The sequence below is a fragment of the Molossus molossus genome, unplaced genomic scaffold, assembly GCF_014108415.1.
Source record: "Molossus molossus isolate mMolMol1 unplaced genomic scaffold, mMolMol1.p scaffold_m16_p_6, whole genome shotgun sequence".
Lineage (NCBI taxonomy): Eukaryota > Metazoa > Chordata > Mammalia > Chiroptera > Molossidae > Molossus > Molossus molossus.
The window spans coordinates 832,364-851,268 of NW_023425399.1; the positions used below are offsets into that span (position 1 = coordinate 832,364).

General features: G+C 56.8%; 1 protein-coding gene across 3 annotated transcripts in view; it reads left to right on the forward strand.

Annotated features, from left to right (window-relative positions):
• DIDO1 (death inducer-obliterator 1) overlaps nt 1-18,368 on the forward strand; it is a 51,989-nt gene extending 33,621 nt beyond the window's left edge. For 2 of the 3 annotated variants that reach the window (XM_036244065.1, XM_036244064.1), the window contains exons 8-17: nt 3,357-3,816; nt 3,912-4,071; nt 5,014-5,130; nt 5,234-5,338; nt 5,452-5,584; nt 5,795-6,323; nt 6,719-6,872; nt 7,449-7,538; nt 8,153-8,348; nt 15,042-18,368. In XM_036244065.1, the coding sequence (XP_036099958.1) occupies nt 3,357-3,816; nt 3,912-4,071; nt 5,014-5,130; nt 5,234-5,338; nt 5,452-5,584; nt 5,795-6,323; nt 6,719-6,872; nt 7,449-7,538; nt 8,153-8,348; nt 15,042-18,187 (5,090 nt within the window). In that variant the 3' untranslated portion in view covers nt 18,188-18,368. Of the gene's footprint in view, nt 1-3,356; nt 3,817-3,911; nt 4,072-5,013; nt 5,131-5,233; nt 5,339-5,451; nt 5,585-5,794; nt 6,324-6,718; nt 6,873-7,448; nt 7,539-8,152; nt 8,349-15,041 lie in introns of those variants that run through there. The other variant, XM_036244066.1, reaches the window with a different exon arrangement.
• Nucleotides 18,369-18,905: the final 537 nt, after the last annotated feature.

An 18,905-nucleotide genomic window follows, 5' to 3' on the forward strand; every position in this document is an offset into this window, starting at 1 on the left:
CTCACCTACTGCTACAGGAAGGAAGTAGTCCAGTGTAGTGGCCCTGGCCCTGGCCCTCTGCCAAGATAGCCATGGACACACAGGGCCCTGGAGCTGTGAACACCCCAGAAGGACCACCTCTGTAGATAGGGTCTAACCTCTCTCCATCTTTCAGACTTTCTCCCCCTGGTTTACTGGGAGTTAGAAGGAGCCCTCGTAGCGGGCTGGTGATTGACTGGTTTCTAATCCCTGGGTGAATCGACAGGTTGCTGGAGCATCTATTCAAGGCCCATCTGGGTGTCCGGGGGTCTTAGAGCTTCACCACTGCACAGACAGTTTGAGGAAAGCCCACACCTCCAGAGGCGCCGCCCTGTGTGTCACCTGGTCAGTGTCCTGGCTCTTTCACTGGCCCCCCTGTTCCCACCACTCTGAGAGGGGTGTGGAGCAAGGGCGATCTGTAAATGTGCCAGCCTGGCCCTGGTCAGCCACACGCCCCTGGGACCCAGCGGCCAAGCACAGCACCTGTCTTAGAATTGTCTTCCTTATTTACCTAAGATTTCATTTAAGTTCTGGGGGTCTGACGGGGCTCATGCAGCCGGTCCTTTAGCGCACTCTCTTTTTAAAGAAGTGCGGGTGTCAAGACTTGTACAGGTTGAAGTTCTGATAATGTTTTCAGCTTTTGTCAACAATTGTTGTTTGAGTTAAAAGTGCTAATTTATGGTCTTAACCAGTAATCGAATGTGAGTCTCAGTTGTAGGTGGGTGTTTGTCTACAAGACAGCAGTGTAGGAGTGCTCCGTCTCCCCACCTCCCTGGCTTCTGCCAGCTCGTCTGTGTTCTTGATGTGTCATGTGGACTTTTGTCCAGAAAAAGGCTGAACACCTGTGGTGACACCCTTCCGCAAAGGACTCTTATTTTGTTAATTCTCACCCGAGGATGTTTCTTTTTCATTGATTTTTAGAGTGGAAGGGAGGGAGGAAAGGGAGAGAGACAGACAATGGGCTGCCTCCCACACAACCCCAACCAGGTCCCAGGTTTTAACCTGCAACTCAGGTACATGCCCTTGATCAGGAATCTAACCTGAGACAAGACTCTTTGGTCCATGGGCTGGCGCTCTAGCCACTGAGCCAAACCTGCCAGGTGCCCTAAAGGGCTCTTGTTAGTCCTTCCAAAGCCTCAAGGTCGGGAGGGTGTCTGCCTGACCTATCCTGAAAGGTTTTTCAAAGTCATGTTTATAAAGAAATTGCACTCGAATTCATGATAAGAGTGCTCTTCTAAATCTACGTTTTTTTATTATTATTATTATTCCTCACCTGAGAATACTTTTCTATTTATCATCAGATTTGGGTGGGGGGGACATTGACATGATAGAGCCTTATCGACTGGATGCCTCCCGCATGGCCCAATCAGGGCCGGGAACTAACCATAACTGAGGTGCATGCCCTTGACCAGAATCGAACCCGAGACTCATTGGTCCGCAGGCCGACGCTCTAACCGCTGAGCCAAACTGGCCAGGGCGCTACTTATTGTATATATTTTTTTATCCTCACCCGAGGACATTTTTCGATATTTTGTTCAGATAGAGTGGGAGGGGGGGAGAGAGAGAGAAACATCAACATGAAAGGGACACATTGAGCCCTGGCCGGTTTGGCTTGGCTGTTGGAGCGTCGGCCTGCGGTCCAGAGAGACCCAGGTTCGGTTCCCGCTGAGGGCACGTATCTCGGTTGCAGTTTGTCCGTGGCCCTGGTTGGGTCGTGCGGGTGGCGGCTGCTCGACGTGTCCCTTTCACGTTGATGTTTCTCTCTTCCTCTCCCTCCCTCTCACTCTATCTGAACAAGAACAAAAAATGTCCTCGGATGAGGATAAAAAAAAAAAAAAAAAGAAAGAAAGAAAGGGACACATTGAGTGGTCACCACCCACATGATCCAACTAGGGCCAGGGACAAACTGCAACCGAAGTATGTGCCCTTAGCGGGAACCGAACCGGGGTCTCTCCAGACCACAGGCCGACGCTCTAACCGCTGAGCCAAACCAGCCAGGGCTCTACTTATTTTTGATGTGAGATTTGCCCTTCTGTTTACAAGCTTAGCTAATGATTTAAGTCAAACTTTTTATTAGAGTTTATTGGTTGAAGTAACAGATTTCATGCAATAATACAGTAAGGCATATCTTCCTGAAATAAAGTGCTCGCAGTCATAAATATTGCCAGAGTCTTAATTACACTTTATTTTTGAATTTGATCATCACCTTTAAAACCCTGTCACTCAACCATCGCCTCATACGGTAAGGCCTGGTCAGCTTCTGCAGGCTGGAGGCTGCGTGCCCGGCCTCACCAACGTGTGTGTCCTTTTTTATTTTTTAATTCTTTATTTGATTTTATTTTGCAATTTTTGCTAATTTATTTTTGTTACAGATGTTTCTCCTTTTTCCCCTCAGACATCCTCCTCCTGATCCCGCCCTCCCTCCCCATTTCACAGTATTATCTTATATGTCCATTGGTCACTCATACATGCATATACGTTCTTTAGTCTATCTCATCCACCCCCACCCCTGCCCCCCTCTTCTGAGGTCTGTCAGTCTGAACCATACTCCTTTCTATGTGTCTATGGGTCTGTTTTGTTCATTATATTCCACAGATAAGTGAGATCATATGGTATTTGTCTTTCTCTGTTTGGCTTATTTCGCTTAGCATAATGCTCTCCAGGTCCCTCCATGTTGTCTCAAAGGATAAGAGATCTTTCTTTCTTACAGCTGCACAGTATTCCATTGTGTACATGTACCACAGCTTTTTTATCCACTCATCTATTGATGGACACTAGGGCTGTTTCCAGATCTTAACTATTGTAAATAGTACTGCTATGAACATAGGGCTACATATATTCTTTCTGATTGGTGTTTCAGGCTTCTTAGGATATATTCCTAGAAGTGGGATCACTGGGTCAAATGGCAGATGAATTTTTAAATTTTTAAGGAAACACCATACTGTTTTCCATAGTGGCTGCACCAGTCTGCATTCCCACCAGCAGTGCACTAGAGTCCCCTTTTCTCCACACCCTCGCCAGCACTTGTTGGTTGATGACTTGTTGATGGCGGCCATTCTGACAGGTGTGAGGTGATACCTCGTTGTTTTATTTGCCTCTCTCTGATGATTAGTGATGTTGAGCATTTCTTCATATGTCTATTGGCCATTTGTCCTTTTTAGAGAGGTGTCTATTTAGTTCCTCTGCCCATTTTTTAATTGGGTTCTTTGTTTTCCTTTTGTTGAGCTATATGAGCACTCTGTATATTTTGGAAATTAACCCTTATCTGATGTATCGATGTCGGTTACGCTCTCCCATAGTGGGTTCTCCATTTTGATGGTAACGTGTGTCCTTCACAGCCATGAAGGAGGACCGACAACTGGAAAACACCGCGGCCGCGATGCCAAAGAAAGTGGTTGCTCCAGGCCCTGCTGCGGGCAGCAGACAGCCTGCAGGGCGGGGTATCCTTCCAAAGAAGTCCCCTCCTTTCTCCAGCGTGGCCAAGCCAGTCATCAGGAAGTTGCCCTCGGGCTTCAAGGGCACCATACCCAAGAGGACGTGGCCCTCGGCTGCCCCCTCGGGCAGTGCTCCTGCCGCCAAGCAGGCCGGGCTGGTGCCTGGGGCTGCCGCGTCTGCTTCCAAAAAGCTGCCAGGCTCTGCTGCCTTGGTGGGAGCCACCAGGAAGCCCATAGTGACCTCTGTCCCCTTGGCCTCTCCAGCCCCGGGGCGCCTGGGGACTCCGAGCACCGCCCCATCACAGCCAAATTCACAGATTCGTCAAAATATAAGGCGCTCATTGAAGGAGATCTTGTGGAAAAGGTAGGCTGCTCTGCTTGAGGACCTGTTCAAGGGGAGGGCCTCCTGTTGGAGAACCAGGCGCAGTGCCGGGCTCACCTGGTTTCCTGTTCTTGTAGAGCCAGCGACAGTGACGACCTTGTAGTGACAGAGAGTGAAGTCGGAAAGGTGGCTCTCCACATCGAGAAGGAGATGTTCAACCTGTTCCACGTCACCGACAACCGCTACAAGAGCAAATACCGCAGCATCATGTTCAACCTCAAGGACCCCAAGAACCAGGTATGTGCCTCATGGTCTAGGGCCACCTTCCTGTGGCACAGGCGTGCTCTGGGCGCTAGCTGGGGTCACAGGTAGCCCACACACAGCATCTCGAAGCCTTCACACCCTCTCGGCGGACACCCACCGGCACTTCTGTTCCCTTGGCACTGACCATGGGTGTGGGGAGTGTCCGCGCACCCCTCCTCGGCGCGGCTGTAGTCCTGGCCTCCCTGCTCCCTGAAGCCTGTCCTTGCTTCACCAAGCTCGTCTCTCCTGAGCCTGCTGTGGATTGCTCATTTCATCGGCTCCAGAACAGAGTTCAGATTTGCTACGGCAGCGTGTGGCCATCTCAGCCCTCTCTGTGGCCTTGCTGTCATTTCCCATCAGCTGAGCGAGGCTGTGCGAGTCTCCTCAGAGAGATTCCTGGAGTGTGCTGTTTGGACAGATGCTGTGCACCCCGGGTGGGCGCTCAGTTCTCACAGCCAGGGGACGGCAGTGTCGTTACACAGCTCAGAGCGGGCTGGCTGCCTGCTGGCCTGGCTGCCGGGCTCGTGGGGTCCTTCCTCAGCCCCTTGAGCTCACCTGCGCTCAGAAGCAGGGTCGGAGGGGGAGCTCTGGCTGTCCATCGTGCCTGTTAGCGCCCCGCAGGAGAGGTCTCTTCTCGCCTGTGTTCCCAACACCACCTTCTGGGGTTGACCTGGTTTTCTCTGAGGCCTCCAGCAGCTGGGGAAGCGGGGTCCGAGGTCAGCTGTGCGGCCCGTGCCGCTGTTGTGGCACGTTTGCTCTCGCGAGCTGCACGGGCGCACGCATTGAGGCCCCTGCTGCGCTGGCTCCGGTGCTTCGGCCTGTGCCACTGGCCTGGGCAGGGGCTTCGCCTGGTGCTCTTCCTTCCATGCCCTTCTCAGCTCTTGGAGACAGTTCCTCGACCCTTTGAGCCAGTGAATGACAGGTGTTTGTTCACAGGGCCTCTTCCATCGCGTTCTGCGTGAAGAAATCCCTTTGGCCAAACTTGTGAGAATGAAGCCAGAAGAACTTGTGTCTAAGGAGCTTTCCACGTGGAAAGAGAGGCCGGCCAAACCCGTGAGTGCCAGGGGATGGCCGTGGAGGCCGGGCTTCTTCGGAAGCCCTGCTGCGCTGGGGGGAGCCCTCCCAGAAGGGGTGTAAGGCTGTGTCTCCCCCTCAGGCGATGGAGCCCAGAGCAAAGCTGCAGCAGGAGGGCAGGAGGAGCGCCGCCCGGCAGGAGGCCGTCCCCGACCTGGGAGACTCCCCGCCCGTGTCGGACTCCGATGTAAGCTCGGGTGCCCGGGCCACACAGGCCCTTGTCTCAAGGGTTCGCTGGGGTTTCCGTCCCAGGCCAGACTGGGAGGCAGTGACCACACGGTGCCCCCCCTTCCCTCTCAGGAGCAGGAGTCGGTCCGTGCCGTCCCGGAGAAGAGCGCTGCGCCCCCTCTGGACGTCTTCAGCAGCATGCTGAAGGACACGACCAGCCAGCACCGCGCCCACCTCTTCGACCTCAACTGCAGGGTTTGCACAGGTGAGCGTGTGGGGAGGCTTTTGTTTCAAGTTACCACCCTTCTGTGGCCATTGTGTTCAGCTCAAGTTTAAGAAGTGACACAGCTGGGATGGTCTTTGGGAACTTGGGACGTTGCTGCTTTGTCCTTGCAGAAGTGGCCATCTGCTCGTGAGCAGGTTGCGCCCTCGAAGGCATCAGACTCTCACCACGGCCTTTCTTCCTGTGCTTCAGGTCAGGTTTCATCATCAGAAGATGAACCAGCTCCGAAAAGACAGAAAGTGTCGGCTCCTGCTAAGAAAGAAGAGTCAAAATCCAAGTTTGACAGCTCTCCCTCTGAGCCAGCTCTCAGCTCTGTGGGCGAGGTGGCACCGGAAACTCTGCCCGAAAGCACCTCCGAGCCGGACCCTGGGGGCACACCCCAGGCCCCATCGGAGAGGAGGTGCTTCCCCGGGGCTCCCGGAGACGGCCGCCCTGAGCCCTCGGCCCAGGAAGGGCCTTCCTGCCCAGCGTCCTGTGGGGGCGCGGTGCTCACCACTGTCACCATGTCTGGCCGAGACCCCAGGACTGCCCAGAGCACCGTGAGCACAGCCCTGACCCCCGCAGCCGCCCTCCCGGACAGCACCCGCCTGGCAGAGCCACAGCAAGAGGCTGCGAAGCCTGCTGCGCCCCCTGTGCTGGTGCCCAAGTCCATTCTGGCCAAGCCGTCCTCGTCCCCCGAGCCCAGATACCTGCTGTCAGTCCCGCCATCCCCGAGCATCAGGTGCGGTCTCCACGGACAGCGAACTTCTTGTCGATTGGGTGGGCGGGGAGAGCGAGTCAGTACTCAGCTCTGCATGGACCGAGCAGCACACTGTCCCTTGGGGGGCGGGGGGACGTGTAAAGCATTGTAAATGTCCCACAGTTGGGGTGCCTAACACCCTTTAGAAGAACAAGTCTTAAAAACAGAAACTTGACTTTATGGCCGTTTGATTATCTATTCAGTTTATTTTTCTTTGGCCAGAATATCTGTTTATATCTTAATGGTTAAAGTTGTTAATTTGAAAAAGTAAGCTGCCAAAACTTGCCGGAGTGCACTTCCCTTCTGTAAATACGTAACCCTTCGCACCCGGACACTCGTGCACAGAGCCTCACTACTTCTCTCCGCTTCGTTCACAGCGCCGCGGAGTCCCGGTCCCCTCCGGAAGGAGACACGGCCCTCTTCCTCTCTCGCGTCAGCACCATTTGGAAAGGATTTATTAACATGCAGAGTGTAGCAAAGTTTGTCACTAAGGCTTACCCCGTCTCTGGATGTTTTGATTATCTCAGTGAGGTTAGAGCTGTGTGCACATGTGTGTGCGTGCGTGCGTGTGTGTGTGTGCGCGTGCGCAAACACGCCTCTCACAGGAGTTCGGATCCTGTTGGACAGTCCACCATCCGAGTGGACACGTGAGCACCTCTGAAGGTGCAGCGGGGACTGGTGAGTGTGACGGACGTTCACAGGCTGGGCAGTGTGGACAGAAATGCCCATGAGAAACGGGCCTCTCACCTTCCATGAAGAAGCTGAGGTCCGTCTCCCTCCTCCCTCTGTTCCACTCGGGCCTTTGCCCAGAGTGTGCGGGCGTACAGGACAGGACACTCACGGGGGGCCGCTTGCAGGGCAGTCGGCGTTTCTGGAGACGCTGAGTCAGGACTCTGTCCACAGAGATGACAGTGTGTTTGGCACAAGGCCCCCCACCCCTAATCACGTGGGTTTGGTGCTGTTGTAATCCCGCAGCATTTTGTGCAGTTATTGCTGTGTTCTTTGCGACTTTGGTTCCCTGATTTGTGAGCTGGTGCCCTGAAATGACTGCGTCATTCTCTGAGTCCTGGTCCCACCTGTCACTCACGCAAAGTGCATTCTGTCTAGGACCTGCCCGACACGATTCACATTGGTGGACGGATCGCACCGAGGACTGTGTGGGATTATGTCGGCAAACTCAAGTCTTCCGTGTCCAAGGTACTGCTCACTGTCTGCACCATGAAGGAAGGTGCTTGTTTGAGCACAGCTCTGCCCTCACATCTGCCCTGATGGGTCGATCCTGGGAATGTCAGCCCATAGCTTAGACGTTTCCAAGTGAACACGGACAGTTAGTTTTGGAGCTGGTTAAACCTGAGTATGTGAGGGCTGCCTTCCGCGGCTTCGATTCCGACTGGCCCTGACATGCGTGCAGGTCGTGTTCATCAGTGAGCACCCGCTCCGGTTGTCCTTTTTGAGGGAGGAGCAGGCCAGGCAGTCTTTGCTTGCTGAGCCCTGGGCAGCTGCAGATGTGCGTGGGCTGCTCTGGGGCCAAGTTGTTCTTGGTTCACGGGTCAGACCTCGGGCCTAGCTCAGCCCTCCTGTTGCAGAGGCAGCTTCTGCCGTGGACAGTGACTCTGCACGTGGATCTCGTGGGTACGAAGCTCCACGGGTGGGAGCTGAGTCCAGAAGCCTGGCCCTGCAGCCTGTGCTCTTGTGCCACTCCATCACGGACAGCGGGGCAGCGGGCTGCAGCCACTGCTCGTCCGTCCTTCAGGCCGATGCAGTTCCCAAGCACCGCGGGCCAATGCCTGTCCTGTTTGTTTGTGTTGTAGGAGCTGTGTCTGATCCGGTTCCATCCCGCCACGGAGGAGGAGGAAGTGGCCTATATCTCTCTCTACTCCTATTTTAGCAGCCGCGGCCGCTTTGGCGTTGTCGCTAATAACAGCAGGCACATCAAGGACCTCTACCTGATCCCCCTGAGTGCCGAGGACCCTGTTCCATCCAAGCTCCTGCCCTTCGAGGGACCAGGTGAGCACTGGCTGTCTGGGTGGTGGTCAGGCACCTCTGCTCACACATGTCCCCTTCCCCCACATCGAGTCCTGCTGAGCTGTCCCAAGTGGTCACGCCTCCTCCCTGCACAGAGTGTCTAGGAACAGGAACTAAGTCATGCGAAGCAACGTTTAGCTAGAGGGCACAGCTCTAGGCTCTTGGGGGCAGTACTAGAAGTACCCTTACCACTGGCAGGGAAAAGCCCACAGCGTCCTACGAGCCTTGCACAGCCTTGGTCAGTGGACGGTTCAGGTGCCCAGCAGCCTAGACGGGAGCTGGGAGAGGCAGCACTTCCCAGCACTGGCCGCTCCTGCCGCACGGGCTCTCTGTGGACACGCAGCGCAGAGGTGAGCAGGTGCACTCAGGTGCTGTCCTCGGTCAGGCTGTGTCCAGGACATGCAGGGATGGCAGCGAAGGAGGAAGACATTGGAAGTAGTCACTTTCAGTCTACTACTCAGATTTTAACGAGGTCTTTTTTTTTTTGCAAAACCCTTTGTGTTTTCTCCTTATAAAGTGCTGCTTTTAAACGGTTACTCACAAGTTAACTTTTAAGAAGTTCAGATTTATCAAGAGGTTAAGGGTGATTCCAAGGGGACATGGTCTGTGAGGGTGCAGCTCTTTGTACCCTGAGAAGAAGCTGGTGAAAGATGCCAAATGGACGCATCTCCTTGGCTGTGAAGTGCCAAGGTGATGATGAGACTAACATATGGCGAATGCTCTTTGAAGGGCTTTGTTCAGGAGGCGGGGGCTGAACCCCTGACCATTGCGGTGCTGCCGAGCCTCTGGCAGCTCCAGGCCCATGGCCCCATCGCCAAGTCCTGGCGGTGCTCCCACTGTGGCCGCACGCTGCCCTCCTGCACCTGCACGCGGTGGGCCAGGGCTCCCCCACCCACGGCACGCCCAGTCCTGGCTGAGCACACGCTTAGCACCAGATGTCCCGGTGCCTGATCGGAGCCGCCCACAGTGGACTCTCGTGCAGCGCCCTGGTGAGGTAGTCGCTGCGCAGCACCTCAGAGCTGCCTTAGTGCCCGATGCTCTAGGAGCCGGTGCCTCGGGTCCTCTCATACTCCCTGGGGTAAAGATAAGCCACCTGGTGGTGGCAGAAAGGACATAGGTGGAGCCTCCTGGTGAGCAGCTCTGAAGCAGCTGGGGCGCTCCCTTGGTGACCGTGCAGGGAAGCGTCCTGTGTCCCTGAAGGTGAGGGAGAAGCTGACTCCTCAGAACGTGAGGAGCCTCCGGTCAGTCACGGGCATGATACTGTGTGGGGTCCCGTGAGTCTGTGCTAGGGTGACAGGGACAGTGGGTCCTTTCTGTTAACAGAGATGTGGGTTAGCAAGTCCCGGGCCTCAGTCCCTTTGAACAGTAGCATCCTCTGCGCTGTCTGCCTGCTTCAGGTGCACTGCCCACCCGCAGACTCGTCAGAGCGGCCTGGGGGCACCCGGCTGGCAGAGGGAGAGGAGCAAGTCGCATGGGGCGGTAGCCAGACGCTGCACTTGTCGAGCAGACCGCACACTTCTGGGCTCTGGCCACTGGCTCCCATCACAGTGAAGAACACACAGTGACAGGGTGTTGAAACTGACCCATCGTTTTTTGCCCATAAGCTCTTAAAGATTTTTTAAGGGCTTCTAAATGGAAGCCTGTTCAGTTTAGAGCGTTACTTTTTATTCTGACATCATTGTCTGAGCTGTACGTTTTCATGTATCTTTTATACACTTGACACCACCTAAAACCTGGACCCCAGGCGGGATCTCTGCCTGCCTGTTTCACGTGTTTATAGCATGACTTGGTGTGCTCCGGATGCAGCATGTCGTGTGTCCTGGGTTCATGGTGTGTGTGTGTGTGTGTGTGTGTGTGCATGCGCGCGCGCGCGCACCTGGGGTTGGAAGGCTGGGTGGGGGTGTTTTCTTCGTCTCACTGGTTCCTGTCCGCACCGAGCCAGCCTCTGCACAGCAGAGGAGACACAGGCCCAGCTCGGGGTGGTGGTGATGTCCCTCAGCTGAGCAGCCAGCAGGTGTGATCATGTGCCACCCGGCAGGCACAGGCCCCGTGGCCTGATGGGAGCACCCTTGACCCCATTGCAGCCCTGTGTTGTCACAGTGAGGTCACACCCAGTAAGTGCAAGCCAGGATGGCTGTCCCGTGACCTCGCACTCTCCCTTTGGCTCTCTGAAGGGCCGAAGCACAGGCCTCGGTGTGCCCGCCCGCATGTGGGCGGAGAGGTCATCACAGAGGGTCGGGGGACAACGCGCACACACCACAGAGGGTGCAGGTCATTGACGACGGGTCCTCGAGCTCTTGCTGTCCACGCTTGAGAAGCAACTGAAGACACCGATGGCGATGACACCAAGTTCTGACCCGCGAGCCCGTGCTGGCCACCCTGTGTGGCCAGGGCTCACAGCAGACACGGGAGCTGTTTCCACAGCCCCTCAGTCGCCTGCCCAGCCCGTGAGAGTTCAGAACACAGCCTGCTCAGGGTACAGGATACCTTCGTCCTTGCCTGCTTTTGACTTGTCCACAGAAATGCCAGGTGGTCTCGTGTGACACCGTGGCGTTTTCATACGCGGCAGCAGTTTCAGAGGACAGCTGGACAGCCTGGGTCCCTCTGATCCGCTGAGCATCGTCCACTGCGGACGCTAGCTCAGCTTGGCCGCTAGTCCTGATGGCTTCACCCCTGGGACAAGGGTCAGTTAGTCTGGGGCTTATTCGTGGAAGGAAGACCAATCAGAGAGGACACTTGTCTTGTAGGGTTCCCTGTGCGGCCCCAGCAGGACTGGACCTAGGCTGGGACTCCTACCCCTCTCAAGTCTCAGGCAGGGCTCAGGTTCTTCATCCGCAATAGCTGTCGCGGAGCCTGGGGTTTCTGAGGCGTAGGCAGAGGGCCGACTCCTTCCCAGGGCCCGCAGAGAGGGCCTGTCCTCATGTCCTGGGGTTTCTGAGGCATAGGCAGAGGGCCGACTCCTTCCCAGGGCCCGCAGAGAGGGCCTGTCCTCATGTCCCATCCACAGTGTCTTTCTAACTCAGCTGGGACATTCTGTGATCTCGACATCAGGTAAGCGTTTCTCTGTGTGTCTAGCTGTGCACTGGGCCGACCTAAATGTGGGATTGAATGTACTTGTTTCTCCTTCAACTTCAATAAAAATATTTCATGGAAACCGGTCATTGTTTGTTGAATCTGAACCGTGTAGCCGGTCTGCACCTCTTATGGGCGCACTGAGGGAGGGTGCAGCCCCCACTTGGCACGACGTGCCCGTCACGCAGCCCAGCCCAGGGCCTGCGGCCCATGCTGCTCAGGCCACCTGGATGGAGATGGACCACGCTGGCCTGAGGCTGCTGAGCCCAGCGGCTTTGTACACACGTATGAATTTTGCGTGTGTGCGTGTGTGTGCGCGTGCGTGCGTGCGGAGGGTGGGCTGGTGCCTCGCCACCCGTGTGCCTAGTTTCTTCTGTCCAGTCACACTCAGGACTGTCACCTTGTGACTCCCACACCTTTCTGTCCAGTGAGTGGGGAAGTGGTGGGGGGACACTCAGGCCATAACAAGTCTCCATGTTCACTCCTGGGTGGAGGGTACGTGCTGGGCATATTCAGGGTGAAAATATTTTGGTAGTTTGGGGGTTAAGGAGTCAGTCACGAAAACTAAGCTTCACGCACGATGCGTCAGGTTGCAGGTGCGGGTCCCAGGGCTGCTTCCTTCCCAGCCGCTTCTCCCCGGAGCCCTGTGCTGGCTCCTGGACACGGATTCCGGCTTGGTCCGGTCTCAGAGAGTCTGGTGCACCCACCTCTCCAGATGTCCTTGTCCCTGGGCTCGGTCTCCTCTGTGTGAGTGTGTGGTTTAATGGTGACACCAAGTTGACGTTGCCCCTCCTGTGACCACTTAGGGCCAGATCCATGCGGCTAAACAGGCTTATTTCCATCCACGCAGTGCAGCCAGAAGGTCAGCATTTGCTTGGGCCCTGCAGAGGGGTCCATGAGGCCCAGGACTCCTTGTCTGGAAGTGCAGGAGGCCTGGTTAGCTAGCTCCCTCCCCCATCCCCAATTTAAGCCTGGACAGCCCTCAAAAGGGGTGGGTGAGAGCATCCTGCTTCTAACAGTGGAAATGGGGGTGGAGCAGGGCATTCGGCAAACTTGGAGACAGGTCCCTGTGCCCTGGGCTGGAGCCCTCAGTCCCTCACTGCAGCCATTGTGGCCCCTGCTCTGCACCTTCTCAGCACCCATTCTTTCCCGGGTGATGCCCCAGCAATGGGGTGCTCGGGGGAGGCTGGCCTGCTGCTACCTCCCCTTACAGACAGCTGCTGTCTCAGTCACTGTTGCCCCTCAGGCCCAGTGTAGGTCAGTGAGCTTTGTTTTTTGTTCCATGAATGTAAGTTCTTTCCAAGGTGCTAGTTATATTTCAAACATTCGTGCAGCTAGAACGTGAACAGGATTTGATGGCTTCAGAATGAGGGCACACATTTTGAGAGCCTAGTTTAACATCTTGAGGAAGATGAGTGGAGAGATTCAAAACACCCCGCTCTGGAGCTGCTAGAGGCTTGCAGGTGAGGGCGCTGAGCGCTGGGCGCAGTGTAAAGCCTGCGCTGCCCAGATGCCCGTCTCCAGGCAGCTTCCTGTCTCCAAATGTGAATATTAGTCATATAGCCATAGCCTTGCTTTGAATGTGACAACAGGTTCACATCGAAAGGGCTGTGCTGGGGCTGGCTTACTAGTTTCTTTAGGGAGCATATTAAGCCCTTAGATGTTTTAGTCAGTGTGCACATAGCCCAGGGCTGGACACCACGTCTTTCTGAGTGGAGCACAGTGACTTCCCACCACACGGCTGATTTGCCTGGAGCTTCACAGGTGCCCCCAGCCTGCTGTTTGCCCCTTAGATGCTGAGCTGTGCCCAGTGAGGTGGCAGAGCCCCTCTGGGCTCTGGACTGCTGAGGGCACGTCTCCACATGGGCTCCAGCCCTTGCCCACACCCCCACCCACAGGGCCGAGTGTAGTCCTTGGCTCCTGGTGTCCAGTTCTTTAGTGACAAGATGTGTAGGGCATCCCCTAGTGGGTTCCATGAGTGCCCCCCCACACGAACCTGCTTGACAAGCTCTGGGTCCATTGTTGACAGGCTGGTCCATAGGCCAAAATAGCCATGTAGCAGTGACCACACCCCAAGCTGGGTCTGAGCAAGCTGGGAGACACTCGGTGTACAGCTACCATAGCAAGAGAAGCACCGTTTACATTAAACTAACCTTAATTCATGTCCATTATGAAACAGACGTGCTAGATTACCTGCACATCTGCTCTGGTCTGCCCGGCCGTCCCGCCGTTCCCCCTGCCCAGCCCGTCCTTTCCCTGACACGCGGCTGTGCTCAGGGCCAGGGAGAGGGTGTTCTGGGCACCCTCTCTCACCAAGGTGCTAGGGTGCAGGCCTCCAGTGGGCTCCTCAGCTCGAAGGGCAGCCCGAGAAGCAGGGGGACCTTAGGACTGGGAGGGCGGGCAGCAGCCTGCTCCTTGGGCCAGAGGCCCCAGCACCCTGCTGTGCGCAGCCCATCTCTGTCGGGATGCAGGGCGACGGGCGGACTGCGGAATGATGTGGTCTGTGATCATCTGAAATCACACAATGGGGAAAACCACGCTTAATTTATCTTTTAGTAAGGAAACATGCAACACGAATGTCTATATACCACAGTAGTGTTAAGTTATCTATAAACTGAATTTATACATTTTGATTAATTTTAATATCTTCTGCCGTCATGGAACTTTCTGTGTGGCGTTTCTCCCTAAGTTACTGCTTTGTGACTTGGGGCTTTTTGTTTGTTTTTCTTTGGGTAGTCTGGATTTATTCTGACTAGGGTGGGGGGTTCACTACTAAAATGTCAGCATTCCTGAAATAGCGTGTGCCAGTCTGGAACACTGAGAATAACCCTTTCTCCAGAAGCGAAGACAGGACTGCCGTGCCTGAGCTCGGCGGGGTTCCTCGCGCCCGTCTGCTGCGCCCGGCTTTCTCTCCAGCACCGTGCCCTGTGCGCACAGACTGAGCATGGACGGCACTTGATCAGTTCGTGCTTAGGGAGGCCTCTCCAGACCTCAACAGATGTTTATTTTAGCCACTTCAGTCGGCGTTTTCCCCACTCATTCTAATTTTCACACCAGCCACCCATGAACTTACCTCGTGGAGTGGGCTGCATTGACCACTGTGACTTTATTGATCATCGGTCCGCAATCGAACGTTTAATATGAGTACGCATATATAGCTTCGCGGAGGCATTGCAGCTTCTAAGTTAAAGGGCAGAAGGGCTGGTGCCTTCCTGGTGTGCAGCAAGAACCCGGGTTTGTCCAGCAGCCACCCTCGCTCACTCGCGCCGAGTTCCCTGCGCTCAGCCAGCTAGGGCGGCCTCTGCACAGCGGTGCTGATGTACATCTGTACCATAAACTCTGGCAGTTAGGGTGCATTTACTTGTGAGTTGGGCCATTGGTTTGGGGTTTGGGACCCAGGGGGAAATTGCTCCCCGACAGACAGTTCACCCGTGTGTTCTCTGCCTTTTGCAGTAAGTTCTTCAAACACGCGATTGTGTCTTGCACAGAATTTCTGCCTTCTGCCTATGAAAACATTCCCCACTACCACCCTTAATAAAGTTCACTCTGGAGGACAGGGCGGGACTTAGATTCTGACATTTGCACAATCACTGTGTTTTTCAGGTCTGGAGTCACCACGTCCAAACATCATCCTTGGGTTAGTGATCTGTCAAAAAGTCAAGCGCCCTTCGAGTGCTGGGGAACTGGACAAGACGGAGGAGAAGCGGGCCCGGCTGCAGACGCCAGAGGAAGCCGACGTGCCGGCGCACCCCAAGACGCCTCCGGCCTCACAGTCTGAGAAGAAACCCCCCAAGTATCAGCTCAGCTCTGGGGACACTGCCGGCAGCACCACGCCACCAGGGTCCCCCCCACCCCCGCCTCCTCTGCCAGAACCTCCAGCTCCATCTGCAGCACTGAGATCCCTGGCGGCCCTCAAGCCAGGAGCCGCCCACCCCGTCCCAGCAGCAAGCGCACCAGCAGCTGCCCCCGCAGCCGCTTCCTCCACCTCTAAAGCAGCTTCGCCCCTGGAACACATCTTGCAGACTCTGTTCGGAAAGAAGAAGGCGCTTGACCCCCCAGCCGCGGAGCCCGGGGGCCCTGCCTGCACCTCCCGCCCCGACACCGAGGCCAAGGCTGAGGGCGGGCTGCCGGCAGCGCCTCTGCTGGACCCCATCGTTCAGCAGTTTGGTCAGCTCTCCAAAGAGAAGGCTCTCGAGGACGAGGAAGACGACAGGCCCTATGACCCTGAGGAGGAGTACGGGCCAGACCGGGCCTTCGAGACACAGCCCGGGGGCCGAGGGAGCCGGCAGGACGTGGCCTCGGAGACCACCGAGAGGGAGGAGGTGGCCTATGACCCAGAGGATGAGACGATCTTGGAAGAAGCCGCAGTGACCATCGAAGACCTGCCCCGCAGGATGTGCGCAGCTGCCGGGGAGGCCTCCGCGGAGAGGCCGGCCGGGCTCAGCGCCTCTGCCCCCTCCCTGGCCGAGCAGCAGCAGATGATCGAGGAGCTCAACAGGCAGATCGAGGAGCAGAGGCGGCAAGTGGAGCAGCAGGAGGAAGCCCTCAGACAGCAGCGGGCCGCCGTCGGGGTCTCCATGGCGCACTTCTCCGTGTCCGACGCGCTCATGTCGCCGCCGCCCAAGGCCTCGCTGCCCAAGGCCGCGCTGTTCCCGCAAGACCAGCAGGCTGCCGGCAGGCCAGTTGTGCCCCCCACCAGCCAGGGGCCAGGCCCTGGCGCCGACCCCCGGCAGAGCCGGGACCCCCGACAGGCCCGGCGGCTGGCTGCGGAGAGCAGCGAGAGCGAGGGCTCCAAGGCCCCCGCCAGCAGCACGCCCGGCGCCCCGCCCGCCCGAGAAGCCCCCAGTGGGGCTGCTGCTGCTCAGGGGCCTGCACCCACCCCGGAGGAAAAGGAGCCCACCCCTCCGTCCTGGGCTGCAAGTGACGAGGCTGCCCTGCCAGCCAAGCAGGAGGGCCCCCCAGGGGAGCCCTCGGAAAGCCAGGGCCCGCCGCCCACAGAGAGCGGCCCTCCTGGGGCAGGTGGCCTCGGCCCCGCCCGGCCTGCCCGAAAGGTCCTGCTGCCCACACCGCCCAGCACCGCCTTCCAGCCCAACTTCCCGGTGCCCGGCGAAGGGCAGAGCTTCGGCTCTCCCGCAGGGAGGGACCCTTTCTCCAGCCAGGCCTGTACATCTCAGGACAGCTCCTTCGGCTCCTCCCCTTATGAGGCCCCAAGAAATGCCCTCTTTGCTGAGAAAGGTGACCGTTTGGCTGTTGAAACTGAAGGAGACAGAGATCCACAGTGCAGACCTGGCGAGGGGCCCGCTCCATTCCCCCCACCTGGACAGAAAGGGGCCCCCCAGTTCCAGGGCCAGCGTGAGCCCACACCCCGCACTTTCGGAACATCGGGACTTCATGGCCCCAGCTTCCCGGGACCACGGGGGCCGGTGCCTCCATTTTCAGAAGAGAGTATGATTTCTAACAACGACGGGCCCAGAGGGCCTCCGCCAGCCAGATTCGGGGCCCAGAAGGGGCCCATCCCTTCCTTATTCTCAGGGCCGCATGGGCCACCTCCCTATGGGGACAGCAGGGGCCCCTCCCCCTCTCACCCTGGTGGGCCCAGAGGAGCAGCGCCCCCCCAGTTCGAAGAACGCAAGGATCCGCACGGGGAGAAAAGAGAATTCCAGGATGCCCCCTACAATGACATGGCTGGGCCTCCTGCCCAGTTTGAAGGACCAGAACAAGGCCTGCCAGTGGGGAACAGAGGTGCAGCCCCTTTCCAGTTTGGAGGCCCACGGAGGCCTCTGCTGGCACAGTTTAAAGGACCCCGAGGAGGCCCTCCCTCTCAGTTTGGGGGTCAGAGAGGACCACCGCCTGGCCATTTTGTGGGCCCAAGAGGGCCACATCCTAGTCAGTTTGAAAGCGTGCGCGGTCCCCATCCCAATCAGTTTGATGGACCCAGAGGCCAAGCACCCAATTTCATGCCAGGACCCCGGGGAATGCAGCCTCAACCATTCGAAGAGCAGAGGGTGAACTCCCCTCCCAGATTTTCAAATCAGAGGGCCCCAGCACCCCTTCAGTTTGGTGGACCAAGGGGGTCTGTGCCTTTTCCTGACAAAAGTGAGCCCGCCCCTCCCCGGTTCCACTTTCAGGGACAGTCCCCACAAGTGATGAAGCCAGCGCCCAGGCCCCTGCTGGAGCTGCCCAGCCACCCACCACAGCACCGCAAGGACCGGTGGGATGAGGCCGGCCCCGCGCCCAACCTGCCCCCTGGAGCTCCGGGCCCAGCCCCTGAGGCAGAGGCCCAGTGGGCCCCGTCCAAGGGCCCAGAGTACAGAAACCAGGCCGGGCCCAAAGAGAAGCCGCTGGAGGAGCCCGAGGCGCAGCCTGAGAGCCGGCAGGGCCGTGCCTTCGAGGACCGGCGGCGGGAGCGGGAGCACGGGAAGCCCTGGGAGCGGGAGCGCGGCAGGAACTGGAGCCGGGAGCGCGACTGGGACCGGGGCCGCGAGTGGGACCGACACCGCGAGAAGGACTCCTGCCGGGAGCGCAGCGCAAACAGGGACCACGAGTGGGACCGGAGCCGGGAGCGGAGCCGGAACAGGGACCGGGACCGGGACCGGAGGCGGGACCGGGACAGGTCTCGAAGCAGGGACCGGGAGCGCGACAAGACCCGGGAGCGCGAGCGAGGCCGCGACCGCAAGGACCGCAGCAAAAGCAAGGAGAGCACGCGGGACCCGAAGGCCGAGGCCGCAGACGCCCCTGCCCACACCTAGGTGGGCCTCAGCCCGGCACCGTCCTTTCAAAAGCCAAGTTCATAAAATGTGTTGAACAAATTGTTTTTGAAGTAGCTATGAACTTAGGTGAAGAATAGAGTATTCTGGACTTCAAAAATTACTGTAATTTTGTGTATAATGGTTTCTTACAAAATTTCACATCTTTACAATTCTGATGCTTTTTTTAAAAAATAACTCTTTAATATTTTCCATTTAGAATTACTGAGATGGGAAAGTGTCCACAAAAGCATATTGCTTCCTCAGATTATAAAGTTGTCTTTCCAGCAGCCTGACTGGTGAGCTCCAGGGGCCTGTGCACCCGAGGGCCACGCGCACCCCGGCTGGCGCCTCAGCTGCTCCAGGCTCCCGGCGCCCACGCGTCCCTGGCTCCGGGGGTGTCGAGGGCTGTGTCCTCGTGGGCTCCTCCCCAGGATGTGGAGAAACACAGAACTTACTCATGTGTGTCCCTTTTTTCCTAAAGAAATTTGAATTACAAACTTCAACCACGAAACAACACTAGTTTTGCTCAGTTTTTTATATGTCACATTATACATTTTTTTGAAAACATGATGAAAAGCAACATCTGTCAGAGTACAAATTGTTGAATTTTAAATAACAATTTATTGAAAAAGGTTTCAGTTTTATCAGCCTAAAAGTAAGGAAATGAACAATGAAGTGCACCGCAAGGGGGTCTTCGATGTCGGTAATCAGGGACACT